The sequence below is a fragment of the Podarcis gaigeae genome (assembly GCF_964106915.1).
Source record: "Podarcis gaigeae genome assembly, chromosome: 17".
NCBI classification, from domain to species: Eukaryota; Metazoa; Chordata; class Lepidosauria; order Squamata; family Lacertidae; genus Podarcis; species Podarcis gaigeae.
This window is the reverse complement of record NC_139694.1, coordinates 36,723,440-36,738,294: the sequence shown is the minus strand read 5'-3', so window position 1 is coordinate 36,738,294 and position 14,855 is coordinate 36,723,440. Positions and strand designations below refer to the sequence as shown.

The following is a 14,855-nucleotide window of genomic DNA, read 5'->3' as shown; positions in this document are numbered from 1 at the left end:
TTTCCCCCCATTTTATTGCAACTTAAAATAACCAAAAAACCAATGTTGTAGTCAGCCAAGTCCTACTTAAAGTAGACCCACTGAAATAAATGAACTTGTGTCCATTAACGTCAATGAATAGGGCAAGCATGGCATACCACCCAAAGCTTACTGGCGTAATCTTATGAAAACTGCTGGGGGGGGGGTCTGCTTGAAAAGTGGCATATAAATACCCTAAATAAATGGCCATAGTGAATCCACAACGGGGGTGGGGCTTCAGAGATCACTCTTAAATCACACTAGAACCTAGATCTCCCCAGCTCTCGGTTCTGTGCCAGCACATCAACTTCCTCTTTTCATTTAATCTCATTTCCAAAGAAAGGACAAGAGAAACCACAGAGCCTGTTGTGAAGACTTTGCCTCTGGTTGGATGTTCCTTTTCGACAGGAAAAAAAGACGAGCGCAAGAGAAGGGTGGAAGTGACGGCAAAACTGTCAATGGAAACAGCCAAGTTAAATGAGAACACTTTGTACCGCAGCAATGGATGGATGCAAGAATATGATGGCATGTCCCATCCTGTTACTTGTTTCCAGTTGGAGCATCAAGAATACCTCTAGCATAACATTGGTGGTGCTGGCTTTCCAATTGTCCATCCTAAAGGAGACCTGAATGCCAAATGTAGAAGCCTCTCTTGTTATATTGTGAGATGCTCTGAGGACTCTTTAAGCAGGATATTATTTGCTTAATAAAGTAAATAAGATTGAGAAGTGATTGTAGGAAGTATGGGGCTCAGGGATCCATCTTGGGACCATTCCACACATTGCATGGAGCCAAAACAATTTTTTGTTAAAGAACATTTATAAACCACTCAGTATTTTGTGTATTCCACTCAGTATTTATAAACCACTCATTTTTTTTTCTGGGGGAACTCAGGGGTACTCATTATTGGCACCTTTTGCCCCACAAATATTAAAAGTATGGCACTTACTGTAACAACTCTATGCATGGTGAGTACTGGCACCTTATTTTCCTTAAAAAGCACTGTATCTATGTGTGTGTGCAATAACAATGAACTGCGGCCCATCATGACTCCCCAATTATAGTGCTGGTATGATAAATTGTTTTCAGCCATGCCACTGTGATCATCATACTCTAAAGAGTATACTTAAAACAACTTAGGGCACAATCCTCTGCACTCTTACATGTAGACATGTACAGATTTGCATTTCATCTATCCTTATATTTTGATTCTGCTTATAAATCAGAAGTTTCACAAGACATACAGATATACACCTCAAAAAAAATGTGATGTGCAAAATGGTTATAGGAGCACAGAAGTCCCCAGTTCTGAAGCAGTGTCAAAAATCCATTTGGGTTTTCAAGCAGACACTGGTAAGTACATATTCCAAGATTTTGCTGAATGCCTAAAGACGAAGCATGCCAGAAAATAAAACCAAGGCCCGACCTAGACAGATCAAAGAAGCAACTCAGTTAAATGTGTTGTCAACTTCATACAGGGAAATCCCATTGGTGATAAATGGGACTCCACAGTGCCATCTGGTGTCAGTGTTATAATGCATATCAAGCGCTTTATCTTTACGAATGTAGCTGAGCCCCAAGATTCTCAGAAAGCCAACTACTCTGTCAGAATCCAGAATCTTTGTTAGTGTATGCTGATGATACGTTGAACATGAACAGTACAGAGCACATGAGGAGTAAACAGGCTCTGCCCAGATGAGCAGAGTGGACAGATAAGAAAGGGGAGAAGTAGCAAACACACTGACCTAAGCTATCCACCGGGGTTTTCTCAGAACAAAGTCCTAAACTCCACATCCAGGTTAATTCATAACACATGGGACATAGTGGGGAGGCCAAGCATGAGGGAAAAGCAAAGTTGAGGGGAACCAGATCGGAGAGTATGGGCATTGGCAAGAGTACAGACTCCAAGATATAGTGGCCAGCAACACAAAACAGATAACACTTATCTGGTGGGGGCAGAAAACACAATGGACTCAGAGGCTTCTGAGAATTCTGAACCCTCCTGTCCTTAGCACTGTGAAGATCCAACCACACACCATACTAAGGTGGGACAGGGGACCATGAAAGGCTGTTGTTTTACAATACTAATTATGTGGAGTCCAATACAATACTATTTTTTGTGGAGTTTACAATACTAATTTTGTGGGCTGAGGTACAAAAAGCTTCCTTACAAATAAATAAATGAAAATTGCAGGTTCTTTGCAGGCTGAAGTCTCATCCAATATATTACATTTCATCCTTGCATGATCCATTGACAGAACTGCAGGACCAAGAATACAGCTATCCCCATACAGTTACAGGGTACAGGGTGCCATCTTTGTGCAAACTGTATTGGCGCGAAACAGTCAAGTCCAACAAGTCAGCATGGATTTTCATCCCCAAGGTGAAACTTGTACAGTGAGGAATAGCTGCCTAGTGCTAAGCTTAATATGAACGAGTGACTGTGTGAATGTACTGGTACATTCACAACCACCTGGCTCTTTCTCTGCTGCTACAGAGTTACCAGGAGCCAAGCCACAGTCCAATATGGGTGTAGGGCTTATCTTTCCCAAACAAACCACTAGGATAATAAGAACAAACCTGGGCTTCAGCTCATGGGGTATGTTTGGAGAGAATGAGGTCCACTTGCACTATTAGATTTCCCTCCTATCCTCCTCCATGCCCCCTAAACCTGTTCTAGGGGGTCTACCAAACACACTGAATAGTTTTAGGGGGTACAGTCATACCTCGGGTTGAAGTAGCTTTGGGATGAGTATTTCCGGTTGCGCGCTGCGGTGACCCAGAAGTAATGGAGCGCGTTACTTCCGGGTTTCGCCGATCGCGCATGCGCAGACGGTCAAAATGATGTCAGGTGCATGCGTGGAAGCGGCGAATCGCGACCTGCGCAGACGCGGGTTGCATTCGCTTCAGGATGAGAACGGGGCTCCGGAACAGATCCTGTTCGCATCCAGAGGTACCACTGTATGGGGGAGAAGTCCCATTGCTCAGGCAGATCTTGTTCTGTGCATGCAACAACTTAGATGAATCCCACCCATAGCTTGTTTGGAATGAGGCAACCCATGAGCCCAGGTTCAGAGGCAATACTAAATTGAAGCCATGGCTTAGTTCACAGTAGCACAGAAGGAGCAGTGGAGAAGTGAAGTGGCAATGCTTTTCTCACTGTGCACCATCATATTTGCTTAACTACACTAAGTCATAATTTAAGCTCAGAATTACATGCAAAGCAGACCATTCTTTATTCAGTCTTTCATAGTAACCTTCAGAAACAAGAAGAGGTAAACAAGGAAGCATTACTGATGCAAATACAGATTTGGAAATTATGTAGAATGAACAAGATGACCTCAAGCACTACAAATAAGGAAACAAAGTTCAGTAGGAGCAAGTGCAAGGCGCCAGACTCAAGGGACTAAGGGCAAGTATTTTGTCTGGGGACAAAAAAAGGAGGAAGACAGATATTACAGGACTTTTGTAATTCATAAGACAAGGAAGAGCTGAAGCAGTGGAATAGCTGCATATAGCAGCAAACACAATTCTCAGGTACACTAGGCAAAGTTTCCCTGGTAAATATAAGGTAATATTTAATTATAGTTTATGCAGGACACTGGGATTTGCAATAGCATCCAGTATTGGTCACTTTGACTCACAAATTCATTCATTCATTCAAATCAAACCAAGTGGAAGGAAGGACAGCAAGAATGGCTGAAGAAAGAGACAACTACTCGCACATGACCAGGTGGAAGAAAGCCTGATCTTTTTAGTAAGAAAAGTAGATGGCAGGTCCCTCACACACCCGCCCCCCATCCTAAATTGGTTTATGGCCAGAGCACAACAACTCCCCATGTTTGGGATCTGAACGATTTACCATTATGATGCTGTGACTATCCAGGAAAAAAATTGGGTCATGGTGGAAAACTTGCTTAACATTAGCACTGTATGTAAGATCAATGATAAAGGAAGATTACTATTGAAAATTATTACAAAAAAGATGGGAAGGTTAAACAACAAGTGCCAAGTTATTATAAAAAAATTAATCCTATTATATGCTCTCATTTGACACACTGCAATCCTCTGGTTACACCACTTACAAGAAGACATCACTAGGCCAAAGAGGTTACAGAAAATGACAACTAAAATCATTGAGTGAAAGGCGGTGGCAAAACTTTCCTTTTGATAAAAGGCTTAAGAGCTATTTAAGTTTACAGTACAAAAGTCAATGAACGACAAAGGCTTTGTAAAATTATGAATTGTGTGAAGAAGGAAGAAAAATAAATTACTTTCTTGATATATCAACATTCCTATGTCCTTATTGGGAAGGGACTTGAAGGTTGCTGAACAGCACAAGCCAAAAGGGTCTTATTGTGCTCATGTCTGGTTTGTGGACTTTCCAGTGGCATCTTGTTGGTCACTGTGATAACAGCATGCTGGATTAGAGGGCCTTCAGTATGATGTGCCAAGGTTTTTATGATGTTCTATGTTCTGGCATGGGCTCTGCTTCATCCAGATGTGATGGGGTTGTGTGTAAATAATAATCACCATCATATTTATTACCTGTCCTTTACCAGAAGGCCCTAGGGCAGGTTACAAAAATCTAAAATACAGCATTAAAAACAATTTAAAACATGTGGCAGATGGGATGGGAAGTAATATGCAGCAGTATTGGCACACATGGATTAATCTGCTTTGGTGAAGACATCGGACTTGATTACTTTCAGATCTATTCCGGTGCTGTGATTCAATGGATATTGCTAAATCAACTGCAGCAAAACCCCACTGGCTTCACTACAAACTTAGTGTGATGAATCATGGCAAACACCAAGCTCATTTACACCTTTAAAGTGGATGCTAAATGGGATTTATGGGTGTCTATACATTCTTGTTGTCATTATACCACAGTATTTTGCACAGCTCTCCCACCACCAACACTCACTCCTTGCACACATACAATACTGTCAAAAGTCAGTGGACTTCAAGCCAGCTCCAGGCCATTTATCACACAGCTCTACTACTCTTAAAAATGCTGTGTCACAGGACAATTTGCAGAGTCATGTTTTCTCCAAGAGCTGTGGCCTGCTGAGTCAGTAAAGCAGGGTGTGTTAACACAAGGTTTCTGTGCCAAAGAAATGGGGTGTCTTATCTCTATCAGCAGCTGGAGGTGGAAGGTAAACCGCAAAACTTATGCTGACCCCTGCAGGGCATAGCTGAGCATAACTACCTACTTAGAAAATTACTGTAGAAGAAAGTCTGAAGTAGAAACAAACTGGTCAGGAGTTTAATAGTTAGAGTTCCTTAGGCTCACACAAAATGGTCTGTGCTATTCCTGACAATTCCCTAATCCCTCATGTTCCATTCACAAGCTTCTTTTAAAACTCCTGCCTTTTTCAAAAGCTACTTGCCATGAAAGCACAAGTGTGGTGGGGTATGGAAGAGATGTGCCGTCCAAACCTTCATCCCCCCTAAAGGCTATACAGGCAGCACAGGAGATACCAGAACAATACAAGCACATTCAGCAACAATACCCACAAGAGCATGATTTACTTCAGTCACCAAACTCGTATGGTTTTTCTGGACTCCCAAACTTTGGGTCCAAAGATAATAATTTACTGCAAGTTTAGCTGTTTCTGGAGGAAAAGATGCTTTATATTTCCACCAGAACGGCTGTGCTGAGACACCACATCCCACTTAAGGTGCAGGAAGACATTGTGAAAGGAAGAACTGCAAACATCCGTAAGTTTTAATTTACAAAATAGCAGCAGCAGCAGCAACTGAAAACCTGAATGCACAAATGTAAACTATTTCATCTCTAACAGGAAGACTTGTAAGGGAAGAATTCAAAGTAGTGTTAAGGAGACCACTCTGTCAGTACAAGCATTTATGCTTGCCTGATGAAAGGATATCCCCTCTCCTCCACCTTCATGCGGTTCTGGGGGTTCTCTCAAAATTCAATCCAGCCCCTAATCAGCAAGCTCCCCAGGAATAATTTTTGGATGCAAATCTTTCCCATCTGGACTCCCTACTTCATTGTGAGATGGGCAGCTATGACCCTTTTTGTTTCTTGAAATGTCTTTGCTTCCACCTTCACAAATGTTAAGAATGCTTCGTTTTCAATTTGAAAATCAACAGTACATTTTTTTTAAAATAATGTATCAGTTTCAAGATGACTCAAGCTCCCTTTAGACCTCATGTGAGTAGCAGAGGAGGTTTCACAAGTTCGACCAAGGTTTTAGAGAAAAATCTAACAGTGACTGAGAGAGAGAGAGGTTCCAGAAGGAGACAGGTCTAACATTGGTTAAGAAAGTGAAATACCTGGGGGTTAATATAACAGCCAAGAATGTGAATTTATTTAAAGACAACTATGAAAAGTGTTGGATGGAAGTAAAAAAAAAGCTTTAGAAATATGGTCAAATTTGAAGCTTTCATTGCTAGGCCGCATTGCTGTGATAAAAATGAATGTATTGCCAAGAATGTTGTTTTTGTTTCAAACACTGCAAATTTTGGACAAAATGGACTGTTTCAAGAAGTGGCAGAGAGATATTTCTAGATTTGTCTTGCAGGGCAAGAAGCCTAGAATAAAATTCAAAATACTAATGGATGCAAAAAAAAGAGGTGGATTTGCCCTGCCAGATCTTAAACTTTACTATGAATCAGCAGCATTTTGCTGGTTGAAAGAATGGCTGCTTCTTGAGAACACAGACATTTTGGATTTAGAAGGTTTCAATAATGTATTTGGGTGGCATGCATATTTGTGGTACGATAAGGTCAAAGCACATAAAGCATTTAAAAACCATATTGTCAGGAAAGCATTGTTCAATGCCTGCACAAGATATAAAGACTTACTTGAAAATAAAACCCCAAGGTGGTTATCACCGATGGAAGCAAAGGCCCAGAAAAAGCTCAATATGGAGGCCAAATGGCCGAAATATTGGGAGATTTTGGAACAAGAAGGAGACAAATTGAAATTGCAGAGCTTTGAGAAACTAAAAGACAAAGTGCGAGATTGGCTTCATTATTTTCAAACAAGGGAGGCTTACAATTTGGACAAGAAAATTGGCTTCCAGGTGGAAAAATCAAAATTGGAAACAGAACTATTAGACCCCAAAACTAAGATATTATTAAGGATGTACAACTTGCTGTTGAAATGGAATACTCAGGATGAAACGGTGAAATCTGCTATGATAAAATGGGCACAAGATGTCGGGCATAACATTATGTTGGCTGACTGGGAACAGTTATGGACCACAGGTATGAAATTTACGGCATCTAATGCCTTAAGAGAAAATATTATGAAAATGATATACAGGTGGTACATGACACCAGTCAAGCTTGCAAAAATTTATCATTTGCCCGATAATAAGTGTTGGAAATGTAAAGAAAATGAAGGTACTTTCTTTCACCTTTGGTGGACGTGCCCGAGGATTAAGGCTTTCTGGGAGATGATCTATAATGAAATGAAAAAGGTATTTAAATATACCTTCCTGAAGAAACCAGAGGCTTTTCTCCTGGGCATGGTCGGCCAATTGGTGCCAAAGAAGGATAGAACTTTCTTTATGTATGCAACAACAGCAGCAAGAATACTCATCGCAAAGTATTGGAAGACACAAGATTTACCCACCCGGGAGGAATGGCAGATGAAGCTGATGGACTATATGGAACTGGCGGAAATGACTGGCAGAATCCGAGACCAGGGAGAAGAGTCGGTAGAAGAAGATTGGAAGAAATTTAAAGATTATCTACAGAAATACTGTAAAATTAAGGAATGTTAGAAGGATGTTGGAATGAAGTTATGTGGTTTTAGCAGTAATGTTACAAAGGGATATGTAAAAATGAGTCCCACAAGATCTGTGTGGGAATGTTCTGGAGGGCCATAGGCTTTTCATTCCTGTTTTACACATTACGGTAGCATAGTGCGTAAAAAGGGAAAGGACCCCTGGATGGTTAAGTCCAGTCAAATTCAAATACTGGGTGTGGCGCTCATCTCCACTTTCTGGCCGAGAGAGTCGGCGTTTGTCCGCAGGCGGCTTTTCTGGGTCATGTGGCCAGCATGACTAAACCACTTCTGGAGCACTGTGAGCCAGAGTGCACATAAACACTGTTTACCTTCCTGACACAGCAGTACCTACTTATCTACTCGCACTGGTATGCTTTCAGACTGCTAGGTTAGCAGGTGCTGGAATAGAGCAACAGGAGCTCACCCCGTTGCACAGATTTTAGCTGCCAACCTTATGATCGGCAAGCTCAAGAGCTCAGTGGTTTAGACCACAGTGCCACCCACATCCCCTAGCACAGTAGGACAAACTTATGGGGAATGAAGTAGTGCTATAGTATCCACAGCGCACCCAGTAAATGGGTATTATTAATGTTTGAAGTATGACTTCCCTTAAGACCAAGTAGGAATTAGCTTCCCCTCCCTGTCACACTGGTAATAGCTGGGGGGGATGTTGACCCTTCTTTTGCAATACCCAGCTTGGCTTACTTGCACAAATCACCTGGAGTTGTTTGGGTTTTTTGTTTTGCAGCCTGTCTCTTTTGGGGGATAATCCATAACACTAGGGCAGAGTGCATGCTCTGAATGGAAAAGTTCCAGGTTAAACCTGTGGCATCTCCAGTTATAAAGGAAGTCAGGTAGCAGGAAGACCTCAGCTTGAGACTCTGGGAGCTGCCTGACAGAGTAGGCAACACTGCCAATGCTAACCAAACCAATGGCTTGATAGTAGAGAGTAGGTGGGAGAATGGGTGCCCTGGTCCTGTTTTGCGGCACAGCACTGAATTAATGGCCAGCTGACCCCCTTCCAACACTACGGCTATAATATACAAACGTATGTCAGCTGCCTGAAGGGTGCAACTGGTGTGGGACATGACAACTGACAAGTGCTCCTGAGCACCTGTTGCAGCAGCAGCATCTGTTAAATCTGAATTTTCTAGCCTGGGTGTGGCTAACCTGCAGCCCTCAAGAGGTTTTTGGACTACAACTCCCACAATCACTGCCCACTGGCTATGCTGGCTGGGCCGGAGAGCCACTTCATACACAATACAATTAGGAGGGTGGCATGGAGTGAAATATTCTTGCTAGTTGCTCCCCAGCTTTGGGATCGCACTCCCTATAAAGCAGTCTTCTTCCCCAACATGATGCCCTCCAGAGGTTATGAACATCTTATTATTATTATGTTCCATAAACCATAAATACGCTAATGATGCCATCTATTTTTTGAAAAAATGTAAGGAGCAGGGCTCCAATTACTTGACATATTTCTCCTTGCTATTTCATGGCGACAGGCACCATCTCTTCTAGGTACAGATGAGGTTTTACTGAGAAAACTCAGATCCATGAGCTGCAAAGTGGTCAGAGCCCTCACCACTGCTATCTAGCAGGAAATGTCTTCTGGAGTCTACTTCTTGTAAGAGAGGCTGGGTCAGCGTCATTTCTCGAAAGTGCATGTCAGCTGCGGGGAAGACACTGAAGTGTTTCCTCTCCACCAAAGAGGAGTCCCCAGAATAGAAATTTCAAATTTCTACAAGAGCTGTGCTATGAATTCCAAGAGGGTTGCTTCAGAAACCATTTCGGATTTGTCTTAAGAATAGGAGATTCAATAATCCTCTTTTTGTAAACAACACACTATCTGAGTACATGACCATTTATAGAGTAACACAGAACACACACTGCTGCCTGGATGAGCTTATTGTTTACATTTCTAGCGGAGGGATGGAGAGACCAAAAAGAAAGATGACAAGAACAAAGCTGTTAGCAGGAGAATGTACCATATTTTTCCATGTATAAGACAATGTTTATGCTATTTTTTTTAGTCAAAAATTGGGGCTCGTCTTATACAGGGATGATTAATGCACAGGGGTTAGGGCATCCTGGGCTCAGGTTCTGACCTGGATGGCTCGGGATGGGTTCTGGCGCAAGTGGCCCAGACGGCCTGGGCTTGGTGGTGGCGGATCGGAGGGGGGAGGGGAGCTTACGATCACTGAAAAAAAAACCTCAACAACTTTGCCCAACTTCCCTGACTGCCGCTGATGTTTAAATATACGGTACAGTGGTACCTTCGGTTACAGATGCTTCAGGTTATGCAATTTCGGGTTGCGCACCGCGACGAATCTGGAAGTAGCGGAACGGGTTACTTCTGAGTTTCGGCGCTCACGCAGAAGCACTAAGACGGAGCACTGCGGGTTGCGAATGCTGCGGCTTGCAAACATGCCTCCCGCACGTATCACATTCGCCACCTGAGGTTCCACTGTACTAAATAAACCAGTGCTTTGAATATTTAAGAAAACACCAAAGTTGTTCTGTTTGACCTTTAAAATATTGATTTCTTAATTTGGGGTTCAAAAAAATAGGGTCGTCTTATATATGGGGGCATCTTATACATGGAAAAATATGGCCTATAATGCAGTTGCATGTACTTAGGGTTAGTTTCTGAAGGGGGTGAGGATTAAGGGTAGAATTCAATGCTCTCTTGCAAACATTCCATCTGTGTAAGGATTGCAGCTTGCCAAATGGAACACTTCCCCTCTCCTCTGAACTCACACTGCTCTGGGGGTACTCCTGACACCCCCCACAAGCCAATTTTAGGGGGTGAGGAGGGAGAAGAGGGAGGAAAGCCCCATTGCACAAACAGAAGTCCTTGTTCAGGGCTTTGCTGATGGGGCTCATTAGGTGAATCCCACTCTAAAGGTTTGAATGAATTGCTTTACAGAAAAGTTGGACTTTCAGGAGAGACCTGCAAGAGGAAGGTATTTTGTGATGGTGTTCCAGACACAAGGACCAACAAAAGGGAAAGGAGTAGCTTTGCTGAAAGGATGCCTTCAGGCAATTGTGGGAGACAAGAGGTTATGGAAAAGAGCATATTGTCCAACAAGAGTGGTGAATTATTTTGGCAGCAGAAATCTGGACAGAGGCAAGAGGAATAAGCTAAGGCACAGGAAGGCCAGAGAGAGGAAAGTTGCAAGCGCCAATAAGGAAGATGACCGGAGAATGAACTAGAGCTTTAGTCAAGAGGATGGAGATTGAGAAGTATAATTTTCACAATGCCGCCCCGGCAAAACTGATAAGGTTGGATGACAGATTGAATATGGGGTAGCAAATGTACATGGAGTAAGCTAATGCTTCTTGCCAAATCAACAGGATCAAGGGATAAAGAACAATCAATGAGAGGATAGCCTGGGAAGAAAGTTGAGAAGCTTAGTTTTGAACATACTGAGTTTGAGAGAGAGGTAGGACAATCAGATAGGCAGGATCAGAGGGAACGGGAAAGCTCTCAAGTGGAGACGTAGACCGAGGGGTCATGTTTTAAATGAGCCTTCCCCAACCAGGTTCCTTCTAGATGCTGTGGCTAACTGTCAAGTAGGGTTGGGTTATATATCAATATATCGTCCAAAACCAGTTTGAAGTCTCTATCATGGCATCAGTTGCATAATTTTTGACCTGGCAATATATCACAAATCATTTGTACATGCGTGCAAAAATCACAATGTGGGAAAAACAATGAAGCCAGCTAATGCCTCTACATAGCTCCATCCTTAATTCAAACATTATGATATATTGATATATTACAATTTTTAGTGGGTGATATATCACAATGTTGAAAAACAGGTATCACCCAGCCCTACTCCCAAGGATGGTGGGAGGTGCAATCCAAACATCTGGAGGGCACCAACTTGGGAAAGGTTGCTTTAATTGGTGGATTTTTGATACTATATTTCAGCTTACTTGCTTCCAAAATTATTATTTATTTTTTTTGCTGATTAAGAGCGAGCTTCAAATCAAAAGGCACTGGGACTACCGCTTCTGTGATATATTCAGTTTTGTACCTTATGACCATTACAACAGGTTGCATCCAACTAGGTCATACTCAAGAGTAGACCCACTGAAATCAGTGGATGTAAAATTAATCAAGACCATAAATTTTAATGGAGTGAATCGAATGCTGTTGATGCACAAGTGCTAAGAGACTCCAGCAAACTTTTCCCTGCCCCGGGTCCTATGCTCACCCACAAAATCAGCTCTAAGGGGTTGGGACAGATTCTGCAGGCACATCAGGGGAAATGCCCTACAGTGCAAGTGGAAGTCTACTTGCGTAATGGTGGATTCCTCAATGGGTCAACTCTGACTGTAACTTAGCTTGCTACAACCCTACTTTTTATTTTCACTAATGGGCAACGCCCTATGATGTGCTATGCATGCAGTGATACGAAAGCTCCTTTCTCCTCTTTGCCCAGTACTCATGAGACAGCACAAAAAGGAGCAGGCAAGGAAAAAATATTATAATGACACCATTAACTCTGCCCTCACTGGTGCATTCTTGGGTCCCAGTTCCACTTCCTGCCTCTGGCTAGTAGACTACTGCCTGCTCAGCCTGAAAACACTGTAAACTGAGATGGGGGAAAAAAATGAAGCAGGGAAAAGGAGTGTAAAGGGAAGCAGCAACCAGGTCAAAGAAATGGAAGCATCCTTGGGAGGCGGAGACGTCTGCTTCCTGCCATCTTCAGCAATGAAGGTGCCAGTGGGTCTCCATGCCTGATCATCTTATGCCTACTGGGCACTGAGATTTGTCCTCCCACCGCAGGCAACCCAATATTAGTCAGCAAGTACTAAATATTACACCAAAGTCAATGATCAAATCTAAATACTGGTTTCTGGTGTCAGATGTAAAATACTATACCCAATATTCTGCAAATATGCAATCTTAACATTTGCAGGAGGAGAACTTTTGAGGACGGGGATTTGTTTCAGCTCTAGTGCCGCCTGCTGTCCAATCTCTAAAAGGAAGACCCGTCAGCAGGCAGGACTTACCCACAGCCCGGAACAAGCAGGCCCCATCTTCCTTCATCTGTTTTATGATGAACCCTTTCTTCTCTCTCAGCGCCTTCTCGAACCTGTGTTCCTGCTGGTGACAGGAGGGGCAGATGTCAGCAAGTTAGACGGCAACCCCATCCCCCAAACCAGAAAGGGTGACATATCCTACTCTTTCTCCAGTTCCCCATATGGCAACCCAAACACAACTGGAATAGAAAGGGTTACTCCCATGCATGGCTCCACTGTGCCCCCTAGAGGCTGATCCATGCAAAGAGATGGCCATTATTATAGCCCCTGGGCTTATGGGATCCCAACAGTGATCCAACCATGGCAGTTTTAATGCGGGATGATACTGGACTTCCATGCCCACAACACAGTCATAGGAGAAGTCTCAGCAACTTCTGCAAGCTCATTTGGCACGAGGCTCTCATCCAGAGAAATATACATTTGGTAATATGTCTACAACATGTGCAAATGCTGTGTGTTTTAAGATGAGCATTACAATATCATGTTTGGTTACACAAATGCCCCTTCCACATTTCCATACTCAAGATGCCCCCCACACCTATGATCCACTCTCAGTGCTCTTCACCAAAAATGCATCGACTACAAGAGTAAGGAAAACACATTATTTTAATACCTCATCCCAGTTTTGTTACTGTTTGCTTTGAAAATTAATAAAAAATCCATGTAAAAACCCAAGGAGGGTCTTCCTCACAGCGTCAGTCGGGAAGCAGTATTTGTGCAAACTGCTTCATTACTGAATCAAGATTAAAGATATTTAATTCCTCACTACAAAGCTTTACAGACTTGGCCTTACAGTATGAAAGTTCCAGTTATGAAAGTTCCAGTATGAAAGGGTGTGGAAACTTCTGTTTCAGTGTATCTGAAGAAGTGTGCCTGCACACGAAAGCTCATACCAAGAACTGACTTAGTTGGTCTTTAAGGTGCTACTGGAAGGAATTTTTTTGTTTTAAGTATGAAAGTTGTAAGTTTTATGAAGGAAGAACCTATGCCCCAAGATGTGTTGAGCTGTAATAAATATTAAAAACACTCTTTTCAGAACTAGCTTCTCTCTTTTTTGGCATTCTATTAGGTCGGATCTGACTGTATGTATGTAAACAGCAGACAAGCAGCTGCATTTAGCCAGGAGGGTAAATCTAGAATTCCGCATTACAACCAATACTCCAAGAATGCTGGGCAAGAACTACTTATTTCAATGGGCTGGCTCAGGAGAAGACATCCCTGTGGACCACTGAATCTTAGAAGGCTTAATACTAATCTCCTTCAACAACTTACACTAGAGCAGCTCAGAACTTGTCAGAACTTCCAAAGAAAAGTACACTTGTGTTTTCTGGCTCAAATGATTGTGCTGCCATCTTCTGGCAACAAGTGGACACGCATGCCCATAGGCTGCCAAGTTGTTCTTCCATAGTTCCCCTTCTTAGCAAAGCTCAGCCTTCCTTGTCCCTATTATCACATTTTCTATACATAAATTGAATAACTGGTGTGAGGAGAACCATTAATGGTATTTGGGGTTCTGGAAAAAGACAAGGAACATGTGCTGTGTGATGCTCTTTCCAAACATTTTGTACAGGGCAGACAATATACCGGTACTTGGTCATCTGGATCAACTTGACGGTATGCAGAAAATCAAAGAGCAAGGGAACAAAAAGAGCATCAAACGGAACAAACTCCCCATGAATTTCACAGACAGGTAATGTAAAGCAGGCAAGCATTTTCACCTCCTTATTACAATGGAGTCTGGAGACAGTATTTTGACTGTGACTGCTTGTGACGTTATGGATGAGACTAATTTTGAACTAAAATGTCCAAGCTCATAGCTTATTATATTAACTGCTGCACTAGCAGTCCGGGTCTAACCCCCTCTCCCAACTCCACACACCCCAACAACCTATACAATGCAAACCATAGTGAGCAGATTTATTAAATGATTCATAAAATATCTTTCAGGGCAACATTGTCTTGCATAAATAGAAAGCTGTCTAGATTGTCCCAGTACCCGTAATACACTTTTGTATCT

At 42.5% G+C, this 14,855-nt stretch overlaps 1 protein-coding gene across 2 annotated transcripts in view; it reads right to left on the bottom strand.

Annotated features, from left to right (window-relative positions):
- OTUD5 (OTU deubiquitinase 5) overlaps positions 1-14,855 on the bottom strand; it is a 46,088-nt gene that overhangs the window by 21,892 nt on the left and 9,341 nt on the right. Inside the window, exon 2 of one of the 2 annotated variants that reach the window (XM_083719183.1) lies at positions 12,809-12,902. In XM_083719183.1, the coding sequence (XP_083575309.1) occupies positions 12,809-12,902 (94 nt within the window). The remainder of the gene's footprint in view (positions 1-12,808; positions 12,903-14,855) is intronic. The other variant, XM_083719184.1, reaches the window with a different exon arrangement.